Below are 19791 nucleotides of genomic sequence, written 5' to 3' on the forward strand. Positions count from 1 at the left end.
TTAAAAGAAGGTGGGGTTTGTTTTGAATGGCTGCATTTACTATATAAGATGCACATCCTGAGGAATCTGATACAAGCAGGTCACCTGAAATGGAATCACTGATGTCAACTTATATCATAAGTGCTTCTCTTTTGGGTTAACTTGGTTGGAAGTTTATCATCAACAAGAAGAAGCTGCAAGCAAACAACATTAGGCAAAAAGATTACCTTAACAGAGGCACTCACTTGGTCTGTGCATACAGTAAGTGCTAAATGTTGGGGTATTCTTTTAGTCTTTATCTCGGCATGGGATCTCTTGACAGTCTTGCTGAAATAACCGAAGAAGGCATTGAAATGATGTTTCACACTGACTTGGTTTCGGTACACAGTAAGTGCTAATTGTTGGGGTATTCTTGTTGTTTCTTACTGCAAACATCATTTTATTACAGCCGTGTTTCCAAGCTTGAAGAAGCCATTGCATTATCACTTCTATTACCTTGACATGAGCACAGTCTTGAATATACTCAGAAAGTGCTCCATGTTGAGGTAGTACAAATGTGACAAATTCATCTGTGGCTATGGAAACATTGATTTTGACCAGCTCACATTTACAGAACCTTGACAGTCTTCACACGACCTTAAAGATGTTCATGTTTTCCTTCTCTCATTAACCTATTTCCTTTCAAATAAAGGCCACTAGAGCTTACAAAACCTTAAATAAAGTCTTAATTCATACAAATATGATCATATTGTGTTATTCAACTCCAAAATGTGAATACTTTTACTGTCTGAACTTTAAGCATTAATCTTCTTTCTATGTCACATTTTCTACAAATTAAAATATGTTCTATTGTCTCATTGGCTCCACAATATTGGCATTTATTATATATTATGAGTTTATTATGAGCTGTTATGTACAATATTTCTAAATTTCTCATTTGTCCACTCTCTTTAGAATCCTATAATCCCAGCTGCCTTTGTTATTTCTTTGCTTAAGAACAGGTAAAAAAAAATTAAATAATTTAAGAACAGGTGTGGCTAGAAAGCACTTATGAAATCACAATTACAGGGTCACGTAGTTTGTATTTCTTTTCCTTACCTCAATAGAAAAAACCTCTTAAAAATTATTTTGTTCTTTGCCTAATATTTAAACTGGCTTGTATGTATGTATTGTTTGTAGGTTATTGATTAATGAACCTGTGTGTAGTTAATAACCCACATTCAAATACTGTGGAGTGTCACAAGTATCGGCTGCTAAAATAAACGAGCTACATTTACTGCAGTTGTACGGTTTTATGTTGAACCTCATAAATGAGCAAAGAAAACAAAACCTCTGTTTCAGCGTCTCTCAAATTTTATTAAACAGTGTTATCTTTTTTTTTTTACATCAATACAAAAACTGAAAAGAAGAAAACAGCAGCTTTGAATCAGTCTTTGAACCGTTTGAGCACTAAATATACGGTTGTGTGGGCTGCAGTGAAGTAAAAACCCTCAGTCTGTTAAATGACATTTGAGAAATGCTGAATTGTGTTTTCATTCAAAGTAAAAAAAATGACACCAGCTCGCTGCAGAGTTTTTATTACCGTCTCAGGAAACATAGCTGCCATGACAGGAGGCAGATAAGTTTGTTATATGCTAAGAAAAGGTGATTCCTTTAATAAATAATAAATGCTTCCTATATCATCTCAAACGCTTTACCTCATCAAAGGAAATCCCATCAAAACATGAGGACCGAGTGGAAAGAACCCGTTCCGTTAGAACTCTGTCACCTGTATTCTCCATCCACATGTATGAAACATACATAGGATAACAGCTGAAGTGCCTGATGACCTTGTTGAGTTTTGAACCAGTGTCGTCACATTTCCGCTTATTTCCTTAACTTTTTAACATTTGGCATTAAAGTCAAGAAAATGAGCTTTCAGGAAAAGGCCTTTTATTTTCCACATACCAGATTTCAACAGCTCTGGTCCAGGGAAATGCAAGTTCAGAACCAAACACCCGTAAAGCAATAAAAACCATTTCAAAAAGGGAGTTTCAAAAAGAAAAGAAAAAAGGGAACATTATCCTTTAGTTGTACTATTTGAGCTACATATCGGTCTGTGATTTGACCTGCTACATCTGTATTTTTCGGGGACGACAATCTTCTAAATTTTGTGGTGTATTTTCTCAAAGCAAGATCAACTAAAACAAAACAATGAAATAAAAAGGCAACAAACAAAAAAAAAGGTTAAACTGAAGAATTCACAGTAACAGTCATTTCCACAGCAATAAAAAGCTCCTGTAACAGTGGGCACGTCCTGGACCAGAGCTGCACTCTTACTCAGTCGTCAGAAGGCAGACGTGATTTTATACTGACCAGTGGTGCTTTTTTTATGTTACAGCCTGCTGGATGTTTTTGTTGTTCTTTTTTTACTGACCTAGGCTTTACCATATTAGTACACAGATTTAGAACGGGCTGCAGCCACTCTTGCTAAAACAAACAAAAAAAATAAATTTCTATATGCGCAATTTGCGCATATATGCGGATTTAGTCAAGATGGCGACGATGAGGAAATTGACGCTGTAAATGCCGAATATTTTGAGGTCTGATTAGGCTCGACAAGCCAGAGGTTTTGAACATTTTCTGCAACACCTGAGCTAGCGCATCAGGGTGCTGGTTCTGTTCCAGATGCGCTGCTCTCACCAATTTGACTTAGTGAGCGCTCCTTAAAATGACCCAACACTTCCCATCTCTGACCAGCTTACATAAACAGAGCTGCGAACAGAACTTCAACACCGCGTCAGGCAGGTGTTTAACCTGAAAGTGTTGAGGCGTAAGTTGATGCTGCGAACTAAAACAAAACAGCAGCAAGATAAGCGATAACAGACCCATGCTGTCCAACAGCTCAATCCACTTTTTAATTGCTTTTCTTACGTGGTTTTTTTTTTTTTTTTTTTTTTTTTGGCAGGTCGATTTTTTTTTTTTATTAAACATGCTGTTCATAAAAATAAGAATTGGTTGTTGGTCCAACTCCAGTCTCTAATGAAAGTGGTTGTTTCCTCTGGCCCAGCAGAGCAGAGTTGGTGCTGAGAGATCTGAATGTTGCTGCTGGAGTTCAGAGCTTCACTGGTGGAGCTGGGAAGAACTGGAGCTCCAGCAGCACCGGCAACGCTTCTGAACCGGCCCAAACCCATATATTCGTTAGCCTCCCTGTGTATCTGCTGTGATGACACCGAGCATGAAGAGTCCAAGATGCTGATTATAGGGATGGAAATCCATCACAACACTGATGCCACGCATACCGAACTGTTCTAATCTGATCAAATTCGAAAGAAACTACAGCTTGTTTTCAGGTGTTGGCCAGTTAATGTGTGTGTGTGTGTGTAGCTTGGTTTCTTATTTTATTAGATCCCTGCAGAGCCTTTAGTTTGAGTCCACAGTTGGAGCCCTGCAGACTGATTATCAAGTAGAACTGGCGTTTTAGAGAGATAGATGTGGATGAGGACCAGCATGTCTGCTTCAACCTGTCTGACCTCTAACCTTCAACGCCATTCTGTGGGAGCATCAGTATGCCTGTGCATGCTAACCCCCTGTGTTACACCATACAGGTACCCCACCGTTTCAGTCTTCAGTCACTGACTCATTTGTCTTTAAAGCTCGAGTCCCTTGGATCTTTGATTCTCAGCTGATGTGTCCTGCGCCGCAGACCGAGGTCGGCCACAGAACAAGAGAGTGTTCATGGAGCTACCCCGTTTCCCTCTACCCCCCGACCCCGTTTCATCAGGAGTCCTGGGAAAAGAAGCTCTGAAAGTAGCTTGGTAAGAAGTGTTGGGAGCAGTTTTCTGGAGAACAGACTCCGTGCGACGAGAGGCCCTCGGCTTCAGCGGGAGTTCTGGAGTTCTTGATGAAGCCAGGACGGCAGTGGTTGGCCCAGCCGGTTCAGCAGGCGCACCAGCTCCATGTTGTGGTCACGGTAGTACTCTGTTAGAAAGGCACGTGACTGGAGAGAACACACACACACACAAACTAGAGATTAGATATGTCTTTCAGTGTTGAATGGACGCTCAACGTGACATGCAGTACACTCGGAAATACAAGCGAGAGAGACGAACAACTTCAACGCATTAAAAAAAAATAATAAATCGATATTTGAGCATTTCGAATCGATTTAGAATTCCCAGAACTAGAAATTGCAATTCTTTATAGGATTGACTTTTTTCTGCACATTTAAATGAGATCCCAATATTCTACAGAAAGCATCAACAACAACTATTTTAAGTTGTTTTCAATCCGATTGCTGCTCATAAAGGACAACTCTGGTTTTATTAAACCTCCAACATCAGCTGTATAAAAATTCAATTTTGCCAAAAGTGATTTTGACAATAACAACAAGAAATGTACAAAGAATGACAGAAGGTTATTTTAGAAAGGCGACAATATTAAATGTTGCCAGTTTTTAAATAATGTAATCAGCTCAACTCAATAACATTTCATATTTAGTGGTAAACTAGTGCTGCTGTAAACGGAGGCGTTGATGTACCTCAGAACTCATCTCTGGATACTTCCTGCCTTTGCTCTTCCCGAGGCATTTGGACCGGGCTCCTTCCACTCGCTGACACCAGAAACCTTTACCATCGTCATACCTGCAGACAAACAGCCAGTCATTATTACGGTGCAGCACACCTTTCACTGGAGAGACACTGGAGTTCCCTCAACGTGAAACAGAACCAGACCCTCCACAAAGAACCAGAATCTGAGCTTTGAACTCAGACCTTGAATCCAGGAACCTGTTTTTGGTTTAATCGATCAATAGATTTGATTACGACCAAAACAAGCATACGTTTTAATAACTGATGAAATGTAATTCCTTTGCAAAGTAATGGAGAAAATAATGTATTTCTTGTTCTGTATTAATATCTTCCTGTTCTGAATGGTCATTAATTATTTATATTTGGTCTGTCACAATTACAGCAATAAATCAATTGATAAATTCAAACCAGCTCAACATTTTCCATTTGCGTATATTTATCATTTTTCTCTTTTCTCTCTGGATGACAAAAGTCTTCAGTCTGGTGCTTTTGTCTAAACTGACCCTTTTTTTGAAGGATAGTTTTGTTTATAAACTTCATAATTCATTTTATTTGTCGTTTCTGTTTTGTTTATTTATTTTGGATATTTAAAATGTCTCCAGTGTTACATGTTTATTACTCATTGAGAATGTGTTAGGGTTATCCTGCCACTGCCACTACGCTGCTTCAAAATGGTCTCAAAACAACAATATTGTTTATCACAAGTCCTGTGGTTTTATTAGTAAAACTGTCAGACCAGGTATTATCAATACTTTTATGCAGTGATTACGAGGCTGACATTAGTCCTTATTTAACTCTTTGCTGCTGCACTCAGTTCAGTCTTCCAGTTATCTATATATATACACAGACCCTTTCCAAAACATTTGAAAATCATGGAAATTCAAAAAGATACAACTTTCATAGGTTATAGATTCAGGTTCCACAGTTTGAACAATTTCAGGTATTTGTTGATTTTTTACATAATTTTTGGCTTCCGGCTCATGAAACACATTAGAATACTGTGGAGAAATCACCTGAGAGTGCGCAGGTTTCCACTGTTGTCGTTAAATGACTTCAGTTTGGTTCAATGTGGGGAGGATTGCAGACCCAACAACGGGCCAGAACACCACCATTGATGCCCTCCACAGGATGGAGTCTTAATTCCTTGAAATCATGTTCATTCTGTTCAGTCTGTCACTTGAGCTTAAGACAAAGAATTTTGTAAAATAATTGACAATAATCTCTTTGTAGCTTTTAAAATAACTAATAGATATTTTTTTATTAACTAAATCTCTTAGTTTCAAGATATTTGAATACATTTTGTACGTCCTCTTGCATTGATGCGTTCAATGATGAGAGAAACATTGGATTTCTGAGTTGCCTCAGAAGCTTAGAATGGGTTAATTGGTGACCTGATGAGACCGCTATGCTAGCTGGGTAGCTTCCAACAAGAAACTATTACAAACCTTATTGGAGCCATTCTTTACTTACCTTTAAATGATTTTGTGTATTACAGAAAGAGACAAGATCATTAACATATTACAAGAAGGTTCACAACACTAATCCGACTGCACTGCTCTACATTTACACAAAAAGTTCATTTTAGTAAGTTTGAGTTTCCCTTAAACTCTGTAGGGTTCTAAAAACTGCTTGGTTGCAGCTTGGATTCGTGTGTGTTGCATTACATTAGAGCCTGTGTGTAGTTGAAGATGGGAGTAATGCCAAGAAATCTCTGAATTCCCTCCATCACCAGGACAGGATTGGAGCGCAGCACGGCCCCGTCCACAACGTGCAGCTGAGCGGAGGAACAGAAACAGTCAGAGGATTCTAGGAGAGCAAAGTCAATCTGGATTTAAAACTGGAGAGAGAAACCAATTCATCTTCAACAAGAGTTACAGGGGAAATCCTCAACATTGTTTTATATGATTGTTGTTGTAATAATAATTCAGTTTCACCTGGCTGGGTTGGTAATACTGCAGCCATCGCTCCAAATGAGAGGCGTAGGCCCCCGGAAAAAGGCACCGTTTCTGCAGAACTAGCAAGGCTCTGGGGGCCGAGCGGGCTGCGGTCACCACTGCGTGGAAAGTGTTGTTGAGCGCCGCCGGGTCTTGGTGGGCTCTCTGGTGCTGGAGTCACAGACAACAAGAAAAAATCTAACTGAAACCTCCTGCAAGCTAGTATGGATTATATGTGCAACTCAAGGCAGAACAGATTCTCGTTTCAAAAGTTCAAAATTCAAATCCCATCATATAAAATTGAAAGACACCACGTTCATATACGACTAGACTTACTAAAGGAATGCTACGGAATTACATTTTAGGCAATAAAGTCATTATTTTTCTATTTGAAAAGGAAGATAATTTTTTATTTATTTGCATTTTCAATGCATTTATAACATTGTATAAAAAGAAAAATCTGCAAAATGGGCCAAAAATTTTTTATTTAATTAATCATCACGATAGTCGGCCGATTATTCATTTGTTGGAGCCCTAGAGGGGCTTGTACTTGTAGCTTTTTTTTGCAAAGAAACTTTGCTACTACAAAGTCCTGACTGAGGTGAGCTCAACTAATGGCCTCTAAATCTTACAGATTTTTACTAAAAGAAAAAAGAAGAGTCAAGTTTAAAGCTGTCCATGAGTCCATCGGGCCATCGTACCTGGTACCAGGAGTATGCTCTGTCAGTCGGGTTGATGAGCACAGCCAGGACTTTGGCTCTGGGTAACAGCGCTGCTGCTCGTTTGGGGGCCATTTCTGAGTCAAAGTAATTGGCACTTTTTTCAAACATGAAGTCTGCGCTGACGTTGGATGGGAATGGGAAGAACTCCATGTACCTAAAAGAAATTTTAAAAAAAGACAAAAACAAAATCATTCAAATCCATGACCATTAAGGCTGCATTGTATTTGGAATATGCAATTCTGTGATTGTAATGTTGAATATTGCAATATTGAGTTTCTTGTCTGGGACAGAGAGAATCTAAAGGTGGAGTAAAGCACATGCTGGTGAGATCTACCAGTCGATCCCGTTGTCATAATTGACTCCACTGAAGAACTGGATCTCTTCGAAGGTGGTGGTGCTGGGGAAGGAGCCAGTGATGGCTGGGTGGAGGCTCAGGAATGAGTGAAGTGCTGTAGTGCCTGGATGGAGAAAACATAACGATGATGAGATTCAAAAGGCTAAAGAGGAAAAATGACTGAAAATGGAGATGAGGAGGGCTACCTGTTTTCTGTGGTCCAATAATAAGGAATTTAGGAAGTCTGTCACAGGTTTTCTCTTTGGACCAGATGTCTTTGTGTCTTTTGTCGTGACACGGGTTCTAAAAAAAATAATTGTTTGCTTTAAATTCAGTGGAAATGTCAAATACATGTTTGTTTTTTTTTAATTATTATTTCTGTTTTGAAACTGTACCTGCCAGAGTGGGTTTCTTTCTTCTGGGAAGATCTGGAAATATTTTTCTGCCAGCTGAACGGGAGGAAGGGTCTGCAGCCTGAGGTTGGTCCAGCACTGGACAAACTTCACCAGAGATTCAAAGGTGTACAGGCCCAGACGATCATTTCCATAGTTTGACAGGTGAGTCATGAAGATGCTGATCTGCATTGCGTGGACAGAGAATAAGTGGATCGGTCACGTGGGAAACTGGGAGGGTTGAAAAAGCAATCATTCCTACGATAGCAATTCTGTCCAGATATGGTGTCCAATCGGGGTCTCAAGTACAAAAAGACAAAGTAAGAACTTTTAGAGTTGAAGAGTTTCATTTGTGTAAAAGCTACACAAATGACACGGTATTCTATAGAACCATCATTCTTTAGTGGAGAAGAATTCTGTCCATGTTTAAGTGTCCTAAATAGAACCAAAGCAAACACGATAGCCTAGCACTAAATGACCAGAGAAATGACCGGAGGTCTTTTATCAAGGAGAGAAATCCTACAACCACTAAACTCTGATGCCATTCCATTTGTGTTTTCATTTTGTGAGGAAGGAAGATGCATTCCGTTCGACTCGTTTCCTTCAGTTCTTGGGAGAAAGATGAAGGTTATTTGTTTGACACAATGCATCGTGATAGAGAACCACAACATTTGTAGCATTGGAAATGGTACAAATGTTGCAGCTTTGCTCCCCAATCAAACCGAGTCTACATCCTAGGTGGTGTGGTTTTCGACCTGGACCTCATTTCAAAAGCCCCTCCCCCTTCAAAGATTACTAGAGTTTTACAGAATCTGCAGTCAGAATAAATGAATCCAGTTCCAGTATAGTGTACCGAACACATCATCAAAACACATCAAGCAGTGTAAGATATTTCCTGGGAATCTGCGCGGCTGAGACTGACCCCGGTTGACTTGACATGACCCATGCTACAGAGCCTGTAGCATTCATGCTGTTCATGTATTGCCTGGCTGATGCATTTGTAGACAGAGCCTACAGACCCATCTGCAGTGTGGCTGGAGTTACTACTGATGTGAACTCAAGCAGCTCTGCGTATATACAAGGGAGGAGTTGACTTACAGGGTTTAGGAGAACGGTGAGGAAGAGTTCTCCTCCTCGGATGCTCTTATCCAGCTCCTTGGAGCCTCCAGGGTATTCGTTGTAGAAGATGGTGTGTGTGAAGAGGCCACAGGTCTGCCTGGGCAACACCTAGAGAATGAAGGAGAAGCTTCATCAGTTCACCTCTTTGCTCCTCCGACTTCATTAAAGCTTTAAGACGGAACAATACGACCGTCGACAAGTGAAGGGAATTGTATACAAGTGGGTGGAATGAAACTGACTAGATCACTGTCGGTTATCTGAGATCAACCTGTCTGTGCAGTCAGTTACAGTGCAGAAAAAAAAAAAATTCAGAATCCCAATTTATGGGTCCTGCGAATTCTGAATCGACTAATCAGAAATCGAGTTAAAAACCTCCATCTTTGCCACTTGTATTTGTGAGCACAGAGGAATTATTTGCAGCAGATGTGTGCGCAACTCGGCTGCCGAAGGCCTTAAAAACTGTCACTGGTTGCCATGGTTACCCACAAGTACCCTGCTGTTTTAACATTAGCTAGCATGTTGTCAGCCTACTATAATAAGTTATGCTGTCAAATTATTATTAAAGCAATTTTGTTCAATGAGTCCCTCAAACCTATCCGTGCAAGGGCCCTGGAATAGGTGTATCCTGACATGTAGGTTTTCTTAAAAACTGAATTTGTATTTAGTGTGCAAAGGACAAACAAAATCCAACAATTTCTTCCTACGTTGGTAACAATTAGCAGGAAAATGAAGATGCAGCTGCACCCATCAAGGCATGTGGTAAACTAAGCCATCAGAAATGAAAAGTGTAGCAGGCTGAAAGAGGAAGAAAACCTCTGCAAATACCACAAAGTTGCCACGCAAAGACAAACGGTCGGCGCTGGCTGTCCGTTCTGAATACGTTTATGAACCTAATTGTAAACAGTTTTAGTAGTCAGAGAAATATAAGAGTGCTTGCTTTCTGCAGGCGACATGGACAGTAAAGTGACTGCTGACGTAATGTGACGTCCACTGATAATCCCTTATCATGTGGCCACTGCAGAAGGCCGTCTCACCCGTCGTATGCATTTTTAATTCAAGAAAAAGCTAAGCTAACTTAATACTGGTAAATTAAGTTACATCATTTATGAAAAAAAAGCTATTTTTATTCAAACATAAACTAATGAAATTGAATCATTAGTACCAAATCTGTACCAAAACTGTAAAGATTTGGTTTAAATGTCTTTTTCACTTGTCAGTCGCATCATTTGGACAGAATCTCAGGACCGTTTGAAAAGAAATCAGCTTCTGAATTGCACTGTGACACTAACGGTCGCAATCGAATCACGAGACATTGAAAGATCCTCATCTCTATCGGTCGGATCCAACAGAAAGTCAGCAGCAGAATCTGCAGCTGGCTGTGAGCCGAACCCAGTAGAGAGCACTGACCTTGATTCCGTTGTGGATGAAGCCCCGGCGGTACCTCGCTGGCCTCAGGTGAGGGTACTCTTCAGTGCTGGTCACCTGGATTCCCCACACAGACTTCCAGGCCTCATACAGCTGGGTGTGGACAGGGTAGACCCCGGAGTGGTGCGGAGCCACTGCGTAGCCCATATCTGTTGGGATTCCATGCTCCTGCAGAGGGCAGCAAAACCCAAACGTCTCAGTGCTCCTCCTCAGAAGAATAATGTCTAAGTAAGACATTAGATTAAATGCAACACATCCGGTAAACCGTTTAGTTTGTCCTGGAAGGAGGGTGGAGAACTTTAGTGGGAGAGTTGTGTTAACAGCAACGTACTGCTCTGACTTTACCAGGACTGCCACTAATTATTACTTTACTAATCAATTATTCTATTGACTATTCTCACAATGAATACATTTTTTAAAAATCTGCATTCTGCAGATTTTTCATTTAAGTAATTTTTTTCACAATATTAGAAATCCATTAAAAATGAACAAATAATTCACATCCTTTTTTCAAATATGAAAATGACAATTTTGTAGCCTAAAATGCAACGACAAAGCATTCCTTTAGAGTGTGCTTGATCATTTGTAGCAAAAGGATGCAAAGAATCTGCTGATTATTCTTTTGACAAATACATTTTATGCAAAACGCGAGAAAATAGAAGATTTTTTTTTTTTTTACAGAACTTGAATCGGGTGAAGCTAAAAATGAAACTTGTGGATTTGCACATATTTAGATTTTTTGTTCTAAATTTGTTGCTACAGTTTTTGGATCCATAAAACTTTTACTCTATCTTTGATCATACAAATAGGAGAGACTAACGCATGGGAATGATAAGTGTGTAAAGCTGCAATGCTTCGAGAAGTAAAGTGGTTTATTCAGCACTTCTGTTCAAAAACTAATTGAAAGCGTGGACCAGAACATGGAGCGTTACGGTACCAGGTCGTTGTCATCAGCCAAATATGCATAGAATCTTCTCTAAATGTCAGGAAAGGTTGTTGGGGGGAAAAAACCCTTAACTCTCACATTCAGCTTATTAGTGTTCTTCAACGCAACAAATCAGGCTAAGAGAAAAGAGGTGAAAAGACCCAACATTGCCCGGCGTTTCTCCGTTACTGAGCAGTTCCTTCAACAAACAACCTCCATCCGAGTCTCCTGTTACCTGAGCAAAGATCCTGTTGAGCTTCATTTGCTCAGCCAGGACGCTGACATTGTGAAAGAGGTGAGGCTGCATGTGGCTCCACATGTGAGGGAACCACCAGAAGTCCTTCCTGTGCTGCAGCAGCATGTCGTCTCCCTGGTCCTCCTCATCGGTGCCTGGAAACGCCCGCAGAGCAACAACAACAAAAAATTAAGTCTCCTCCAACTCGCAGTCGGATTCTACAAAACTCAGAGCAACATGAATCATTGAAGAGGAAAAGGGTTGATTTAATCTTACAACGTTTAGTACCTGTGTGGTAGAATTTTCCGGAAAATCCCAGATTGAAGGTGAAATTAGGAACCAGCGCTCCTAGCTTATTTTGAGTGTTCAGCAAGGCCTGCGAAAAACCAGAGTAAACTAAGCAAAGTCCAAATAACTTGTGAGAAACAAAGGTTTATTATAGAAATACGTTTCTAATAAGCACCATTTACAGATGAGTAAAACTGGAAGCCAACATCTTTATCATTGTACCTTCTTGACATTTGACCTCATTTCAATAAAAGTACATTTGAGAGTTGTTTTTCTTCTTTTTTTGCAGGAACGCTTCAGTCACGTTGGCTGAAGATTCAGTCACATTTACAACTTCTTTCTGAACAACTTTAGTGATGCCAACAGCGATATTTTTGAAAATCGTCAGTCAGACCTGCTGACAGAGGTAGCTGCCAAATCACTTCTAGGTTCAAGAGCAGCATGTGAGGGGGAAGAAAAGGGGAAGTGCAACCGATTCTTTACTTTGTTGTCAGAGCAAAGCAAGGACACAGCGAGAAATGGAGCTTGGTGTATTTGCCAGCAGTTGCTGCTGTTACACTGGTTTCCTGCGCAGAGCCGCCGTGGCGTGTTAAAGTGAGTTGACATGCAACAGACAGCTGGAGAACTGAAATTCTTTTTCATAAAGCTGACATGGAGCGGATTCTGGGGAACCAATCAGAGCTAGTAACACTGATCTTCTAAAACTGAAACCTAATACAGAAAAAAAAACTGTGAACGTTAGGGATGCAAGTTATTGATTGATGAGTTAATCTTAGGTCCAAGTGGAAGTTATTAGTTAATCGATTGGAAGTAATTTTAATCTAATAAAGTGTTAATTGACAATTAATTAAGTCGATTAAGTCAATTCTGTGTTGCTTCCCTAGTCAACACAGAATGGCAGTTTCAAGAAACACCCCAAAATAATAAAAACATTTCAATATCCTTTTAGAAAAAAATCTAATTGAAATATTATGAAATATCCTTTAATCTTCATTTATACAGCTAAATCTATTAGACTATTAGTCACATTTTCGAGATAAAAGAACAGAACATCAGCGTGACAATATGCAGTGCAGGGTAAATGGCTCACCTCCACATCAGACACCTTCATTCGAGTCCCCTCCTTGCCCACAAATATATCATCCACGTCCACCAGGATGTGGCGGTCCAATGACAAACACAGTCTTTTCCCCGTCAGGTAGCCGATGGCGTCTACAAACACCAGCTTGTGAAGCCAGTAATTGAGATTATTTCCAAAGAGAACTCTCTGGATGCCGTCGTGGAGCCCCAGGTCCTGCACCACGGTGGAATAGAGGGCCTGCAAGGGGCCGGGTCCAAAATGTGCCAGGGGATCTGAGGACTTAGGGGTGGCTAAAAGAACTGGTTCATATGTAGAGTGGTTAGACAGGAAAATCGTCCAATCATCCCCCGGCAAAGAGCCCTGCTCCACCTGGTTGGGCTTGGTGATGTAAAGCAGCGGAGCGCTGGGGTTTATACGGTAGTCCCTGAGTCCGAGGTGCGAGTGTAGAAAGAGGGGGAAACCTTTGAGCTGTGCACTATGAAGCGAGTTCTCAGTTGCTTTGAAGAAACCAATGACGCCCACTCCGTACTCAGCACAGTACTTGTCCAGCAAGTCTCGGTTCCACGCATCGAGGTTGACATATTTCAGCACGTTTTCATAGATGATCAAGGCGTATCGTCCACGGTCGTGCTCCGTCAGCGTGGGCATCTCACTCTTAGCAGGAGCGATCTCTGTGCGGTAGTGGAAGCGGCTCGATTCTAAGATGGCAACGATCTCTTGGCCCAGTTGGGAATAGATGCTCTCCACAAACACCAGAACCACTGGCTCTGTCCTGGAGTTGTCAATCGTCTTGACCTCCTGGAGTCGCCCCTGGCGCACCGGAAGGAAGAGAGGGGACCTCTGGCCTCCAGTCTCGCCACCGTCGGCCCCAGTACCCATTCCCAGCAGCGTCCCCCCACCTCCACCACAATCACTGAAGGGTAAAGGTGGTGAGTCCTTGATTTTGGGGCTGTTGGAGACATAGTAGGCCAAGAACGCCATGGAGAGCAGGCAGAAGACTATCAATGCCAGAATCAGGCGGTGAAGCTCCAGCTGGCGGACCCCTCGCAGCAGCTTCAAAATCCCCAGACCAGCGGCCATGGTGATGTGGGAAGGAGGCCGGACAGGTCAGGAGGTGGCAGCGAATCCAAACGGACAAGGGCAGCGGCGGGGAGAGGGAGCGAGAGGAAAACTGAGTGGGGCAGGAAGATTGAGCAGTGAATACTGTCACTGAGCTGTGCTGATTAATAGCCATTTACACTAAGTCACCATGGCCAGCATCATTCATTACTTGCTTTCTGTTTAGCTCTGACGTGCAAAAACACTCAGATTGCTACAAAGAAACTGATATCAGGGCCTCAGTAAAACTATCTGATGTCTGTTCAGATGGGTTTCTGCTGAGCTGACGGCCTACGTCTGAACTATTCTCATCTCCATGATGTCTTCTATTTGGAGGAATCTCAGTGTAGCTGCTCTGGATTTCGGGCTTCGACTCTCTCCGGCCACTCGTCCATGACATCCAAGACACTTTGGAACAAAAGCAAAAAAAAAAAAGGACAAATAAGCAAAGAAAACATGAAGCAGAGTGAGATTTATATCAGCATTGCTGATTTCTTACACGGACTGTATTCTGCATAATTCTGACAACATATGAACAGTTCTGCTGGTTTCTCACCGGGACAACATCGTATGTCCAGAACTCAATGGATGTCGGTTGCAAAAGCCTCTGCAATATGAAACATGATGTTAAATTTAGCCAATTTAAGAACAGTCAAACTCTCTGAATTTCATTTTTTATTATAAACAAACGAAAATGTTCAACTTGTTTTCAGCTAGGTACTTCGAAGTTCATTTAAATCCAACAAACAACAGCTTCATACAAAAATAACAAAGCAGTCTTTAACTGCCTTAATAGACTGTTTATAACATTCACAAAGCCACAAATCTCCATGTATTTACTAGTCTGTGGTATGGGAGACCCACAGTAAGTGGAGCACAGCTGTGACCAGGAGGGAGAAGGATGACTTTTCTTACAAACAATAAAAGAAATAAGTGTGAAACAAAAAAATGTGTATCAAGCAACTCACCTGCCTTCAGAAGCCACCAAATCAGTAAATGTAAAATAAACTGACAGCAAGCAGAGCAATAATCAGTGAAGCAGAGGAGCATGGTGACACTGGAGGAGCTGCTCAGATACACAGCTCAGGTGGGCAAGAAGACGGTTTTCGGAAATAACAGATTTACTCTTATTTTTTCGCTTTGTCACACTTGAGGCTTTCAAACTAAATAGCATTGATAAACAGTAACTACACAAAGCAGCTTTGAAAAGACTTTGCATTTAGGCACACTGTTTTATAGCACAATGAAGTAACCATGTAATGTTCAGTTGTTATAAAAGTACTGTATATGTCAAACATGACTTAAAATAAATTTGACTTTGCATTAAAACCGTATCTGACACCTTGAAATTGGGCCTCTGTCTCCTTAAGAAAGGTGGAAACCATTTCTGACACTCCCCCTTCAGCACATCGTCACAACAATGCTTCCATGGTGCCGCTTTCAGCTGTTCTTAGCAGCTCAGCGGACGCACAGTTCCACCGGGTGTCCGCTAATTGCTGCTGGCTAGTCTGAAGGATCCGAGTGGGGGTTGGGGGGGCTGCTCTGTGAGGTGGAGGCTCGGTCTGGGGACTGCAGCTCAGAGGAGGAAAAGGAAGAGCTCAGTGAGAGCAAGTGTTTAGGCAGTTCTCAGTGGTTGCCATGGAGATTAAAGGATTTCTCAAACATGCATGACAGGATCCAAGCAACACTATAGAGATGTTTATGACGAGGGAATAACATTATAACATGATGTAAAGCTATAAATAAATAAAAAAGGCTGATTATGCATAATACCGCCCCCTTTAAGGGAAAGTTAGAAATCTAAACCAACCTGCCTCTGTGTGAAAAGGTTATTTCCCCCTAAACCAAACACCTGGTGTCACCCTTGGCAGCAGCAGCTCACCTCCACATCAGACACCTTGCCCACACATCTATATACCATATTTACATAACACTCTGTTCATTGTGATGTCGCTGGACCTCAGGGTTTTCTCATTCATATCGACGCCACTGACCTTCAGCTCGCCATCGACAACGCTGATGTGTCAAAGCATTGGGAAGACACTGTGGACAGGAAGCAAAGCAAGCAGTCTGGTTCTGATAACCAAGTGGTTTTACACTAAGATTAGAAATGGGAAATCCAGTACTGTTTTAAACAAAACCTTGAAAACTGCTTGTCAGAGCAGAGATAAATCGTAAATAAAAAAAAAGAGTGAGAGTTATCCAACTATCAGACTGGTGTGTCTGTGCTGCGGCAACACGTTTAGTATTGCTATGGTATTTTAGGATTTAATTCCAATTGACCCTTGCAGACCAACGATGTGTTTTTGTGACGCTCTATACAAAGAAGAAGACAGAGGTCTGGAAATGTGACTCTTTTACTTCTACGTGTATTCGAGCAGATTCAAGACGACATGAGACAGTGGGTTCTCTGCAGAAACACGTGCTGCTGAGTTATAAATAAATGACCTGCAGCAAAAACCTTTAACTAGACCGTGTCATGACTTCAAACAGGAAGTTTTCCCTGTTTTTCGGTAGTGCATCTTGTCATGTGGAGCTAGTGGAGATAAGTGTCTAATAAAGAGTGAGACCTATCCTAATGTCAGGAGACAAAAACAAAAGCTCCAGGACCAAATCTAGATGTTCAGGTTCAGCTCAGGTTAGTCAGGGCTTAGATGGTTCAGACCTGCGTGAGGGAAGGACAGTGGAAATATGGAGTGGTCAACTGGAGGTGAAGGGACATTGATAGGTGTAGAGATGGAGGGGAAGCAGAGGGATGGTGTGACAGGAGGACAGAGGCCTGTGTTGAGCTCTGAAAGGGGAAAGTGAAAGAAGTAAAACTACAGCAGGGAGAAGTCAGCAGAGGTTAGTTGTGGTCTAAAAAAAAAACCCCATCTTAGTTCCCACCACAGACAATGAGATCAGACTGGATTGTCTGATTGTCTGGATTCTTTCACTAAGCAACAATTAAAGGTATAACCCTCAGCTGCTGCTGCTGCTGCTGATGATGATGATGATGATGGGCTTCCTCACAGTGCCTGGGGGTCGTGGCACCAACCGGGACAGCAGAGGATGCTGCTGACAGAAGCCGGTAACAGCCCGGTCACATGACGGGGACAGAAAACCCTGACCAGCCGCCGCACTCCGGTCTTTCAACGGACCCCTGCCAACATCTTAGCTTTCAGCTGCTAACGTTAGCTCCGAGCATCAATGGTGGATCCTCAAACCTGCTTCTTGTCATCTACAAATGACCCTATGAACACGTCATCCTTCCTCTTCCCTCTCTGTCCACACAAACAAGCAGTCCAGCTGGGAGGAATCCCTCCCAGTAAAACCCCCAGTGTTCACCAGCAGGGACAGAGCCAGCTAGCTGCAGGCTACGGTAGCCACAGATGGCTAATGGAGGCAACATTCACACGTTCCCACCTCAGAGAGAAAAACCGGGGCTAATTTTCACTTACCGGGATTTTGTCGCATCGGGGAGCAATTTGGTTGAAGGAGAAGATGGCGTTTAGGTCTGCAATTCGAGATAAAACTCAACTTCGGCGCGTCAACACTCAAGCAGCCATCTTGTTTATGATAGCAGCCCGGACTGAACCAAGCTGGGAACCAGGAGGGGGGAGTGAGAGAGCAGAACCTGTTCACCAGCTGCTCTGGGTCACTACCAGCTCCTCGCAGACGTTCATCTCTGACCCTCTGCGGATTGGAAAAATCCTCTTTAAACTCAAACATCTGTGTAAACTTATCATGCACACGCTTCCACAGACATCAGAACAACAGGTTGCTGATGTGGATCCAAGAGTTCAGGAAAATCGCATATATATTTATATATGTTTTACATATATTTATATATGTAAATATGGGGGTTTTTGTATAAAATTTGTTGTCTCTGAAAATATGAATGCTAAAAAAGGATAATACAGCCACAGCATATTAAACACAGACTTTAAGGCCAATTTTAGTTTTGAAGTATTTAGAGGTGCTTCTGAATATTTCCCTCTTGCTTAACCAGAATATGATGGCCTACCATTCTTCTTCATGATATTCTAGTCAATAGCAGAAATTATACGTCAACTCATCCTGATCCTTAAGCAGTAAAGAAGTCCTGACCATCACACTACCATCGCCATGCTTGAAATAGGGTGTAATGTTTTGCTTCCAGGACTTTCTCTTTAAAAGTTGTATTAATTTGACTTAAGATTAATACAGTTAATCTGTGATATCACCAGTCCAGAGTAATTCCTAAAAGGTTTTGGGGAACCTCAAGATTTTTGTCTGTTTGGTCAGCAGTGACTTTGGCCTTGGAACGTGTATGGACTTCCTGTCTAGTCTCTTTTTGTTTTGACCTACATTTATTTGGTTACAGGAACAATAACCTCATGTTGTTCTACGTCTTATTTAGTTTTTATTGACTCTGGTACCTATTCACTCACTGAGTAAATGAGTTCTGAAAGTTAAGCAGATTAAAAGTAGTACATATCGTTTTAATGTACATATCGTTTTAATTAGTTGCTGGTTCTCCGTTAACCTGTGGCCACTTCCTGATGGGGGCGGTTCTGTTAAGGTTGACAGCAGTACCAGATTTAAGGAACTATAGTTAGTGTTTTATTAGTAGAAACAAAAAAAAATGTGTTAAGTTAGCACTGGGGCTGGTTTGGTGTTTGGGGAAACCCTTGGTGAGCTGTGGAGCCACCTCCAACCCCAGGCAGAAATTAGCTTCTCTCTTTTTTTAGGATTTCTTGTTCATGACTAATAGTAGCTTCATACCTTTAGTGGCACTTAAACGTTTTCTCAGATTTTCAATTCAAATTCAAAAATACTTTATTGATCCCAAAGGGAAGTTAAATGTTGTAACTCACTAATTCAGGTTCTTCAAAGAGTTATTGTAGATTGTGATGGCTGTCGGCAGGAAATGTCTCTTGTAGCGGTCTCTCTAGAGAAGCCTCTGACTGCAAACACTCCGTTTCCCCAAGACAGTCTCATGAAGAGGAGACTGTAAGGGCTAAAATGTCAAAAACCAAATGTACACTTCCAGGTGAAATAACTGATTTCAGTTACCCATTGGTTGCTACCCATTGGTTGTTGGAACACACTGGACAGCAAGTGAACATCAGTCTTCAGTTCAGTGGTCCAAGAAAAAAAGGTAGTGAACTGGAACCAGGGTTCTGTATGTATGGGTGGCCGAGGCTAGGTGATGGATGTTGGAAGAAAATGCTGTCTTGCATGGTCTGATCCAACAAACTACTGAAACTCTAGTTCCTCAGCTAATACACAGTTCATCAGGTTGTGTATGGAGTGCAGAGTCCATGGAGTCCATCATGACTGCTGTCCACCCAAAAAGCACCAACAACCTTTGAGTGCAGTCAGCCCTGTGGATACCTTTGCATGTACCACCTTCTTAAAACATCCACACTCTTTCATGCAAGCTGTATCCCGGATGGTTGTGAACTCCTCCAGCAACCACGCCGACACATCAAGGTCAAGGCGTAAAACCGGATCTCAGTGCAATGGAGCATCTGTGGGATATTCTGGACAAACAAATCCAGATAGATGGAAATCCAATTTCACAATCTGCAGCACTTCTATGGTCCAGATGCCACAAGACCCCTCCACGGGTCTGGTTGGATCCATGCCTTCTCAGTTCAATGAAACGACATTATATCAAACATGCAATTTCATTCTCAATTAACTTGCCAGTTTAGCGCTTCATCT

The 19791-nt window shown here is 41.6% G+C and overlaps 1 protein-coding gene across 2 annotated transcripts; it reads right to left on the reverse strand.

The window, feature by feature from the left end:
• Positions 1 to 1351: 1351 nt before the first annotated feature.
• Positions 1352 to 17690, reverse strand: ndst2 (N-deacetylase and N-sulfotransferase 2). Of its 2 annotated transcripts, XM_023327565.1 has the most exons (15): positions 17541 to 17690; positions 14657 to 14707; positions 13012 to 14508; positions 11922 to 12009; positions 11634 to 11788; positions 10456 to 10641; positions 9028 to 9156; positions 7933 to 8115; positions 7744 to 7840; positions 7538 to 7661; positions 7183 to 7357; positions 6482 to 6652; positions 6212 to 6321; positions 4499 to 4601; positions 1352 to 3958 (listed from the first exon to the last, which is right to left on the reverse strand). In XM_023327565.1, the coding sequence occupies exons 3-15, from the start codon at positions 14080 to 14082 to the stop codon at positions 3839 to 3841; spliced, it is 2712 nt and encodes a 903-aa protein (XP_023183333.1). In that variant the 5' UTR covers positions 14083 to 14508; positions 14657 to 14707; positions 17541 to 17690; the 3' UTR covers positions 1352 to 3838. The 2 variants fall into 2 exon arrangements, with proteins under 2 accessions (XP_023183333.1, XP_005812147.1); XM_005812090.2 differs by lacking the exon at positions 14657 to 14707.
• Between the last annotated feature and the right edge of the window lie 2101 nt (positions 17691 to 19791).

This window comes from Xiphophorus maculatus, chromosome 22 (assembly GCF_002775205.1).
Source record: "Xiphophorus maculatus strain JP 163 A chromosome 22, X_maculatus-5.0-male, whole genome shotgun sequence".
NCBI lineage: Eukaryota > Metazoa > Chordata > Actinopteri > Cyprinodontiformes > Poeciliidae > Xiphophorus > Xiphophorus maculatus.

Bases quoted from the DNA above. Each gene is read 5' to 3' on its own strand.
- ndst2 (XM_005812090.2), bottom strand. From the start codon at position 14,082: ATGGCCGCTGGTCTGGGGATTTTGAAGCTGCTGCGAGGGGTCCGCCAG. The intron at 6,653-7,182 runs GTACGATGGCCC...CTGTGACTCCAG, and splicing joins GAGCATACTCCTGGTACCAG to CACCAGAGAGCCCACCAAGA. The intron at 6,322-6,481 runs GTGAAACTGAAT...TCCTCCGCTCAG, and splicing joins AGTATTACCAACCCAGCCAG to CTGCACGTTGTGGACGGGGC.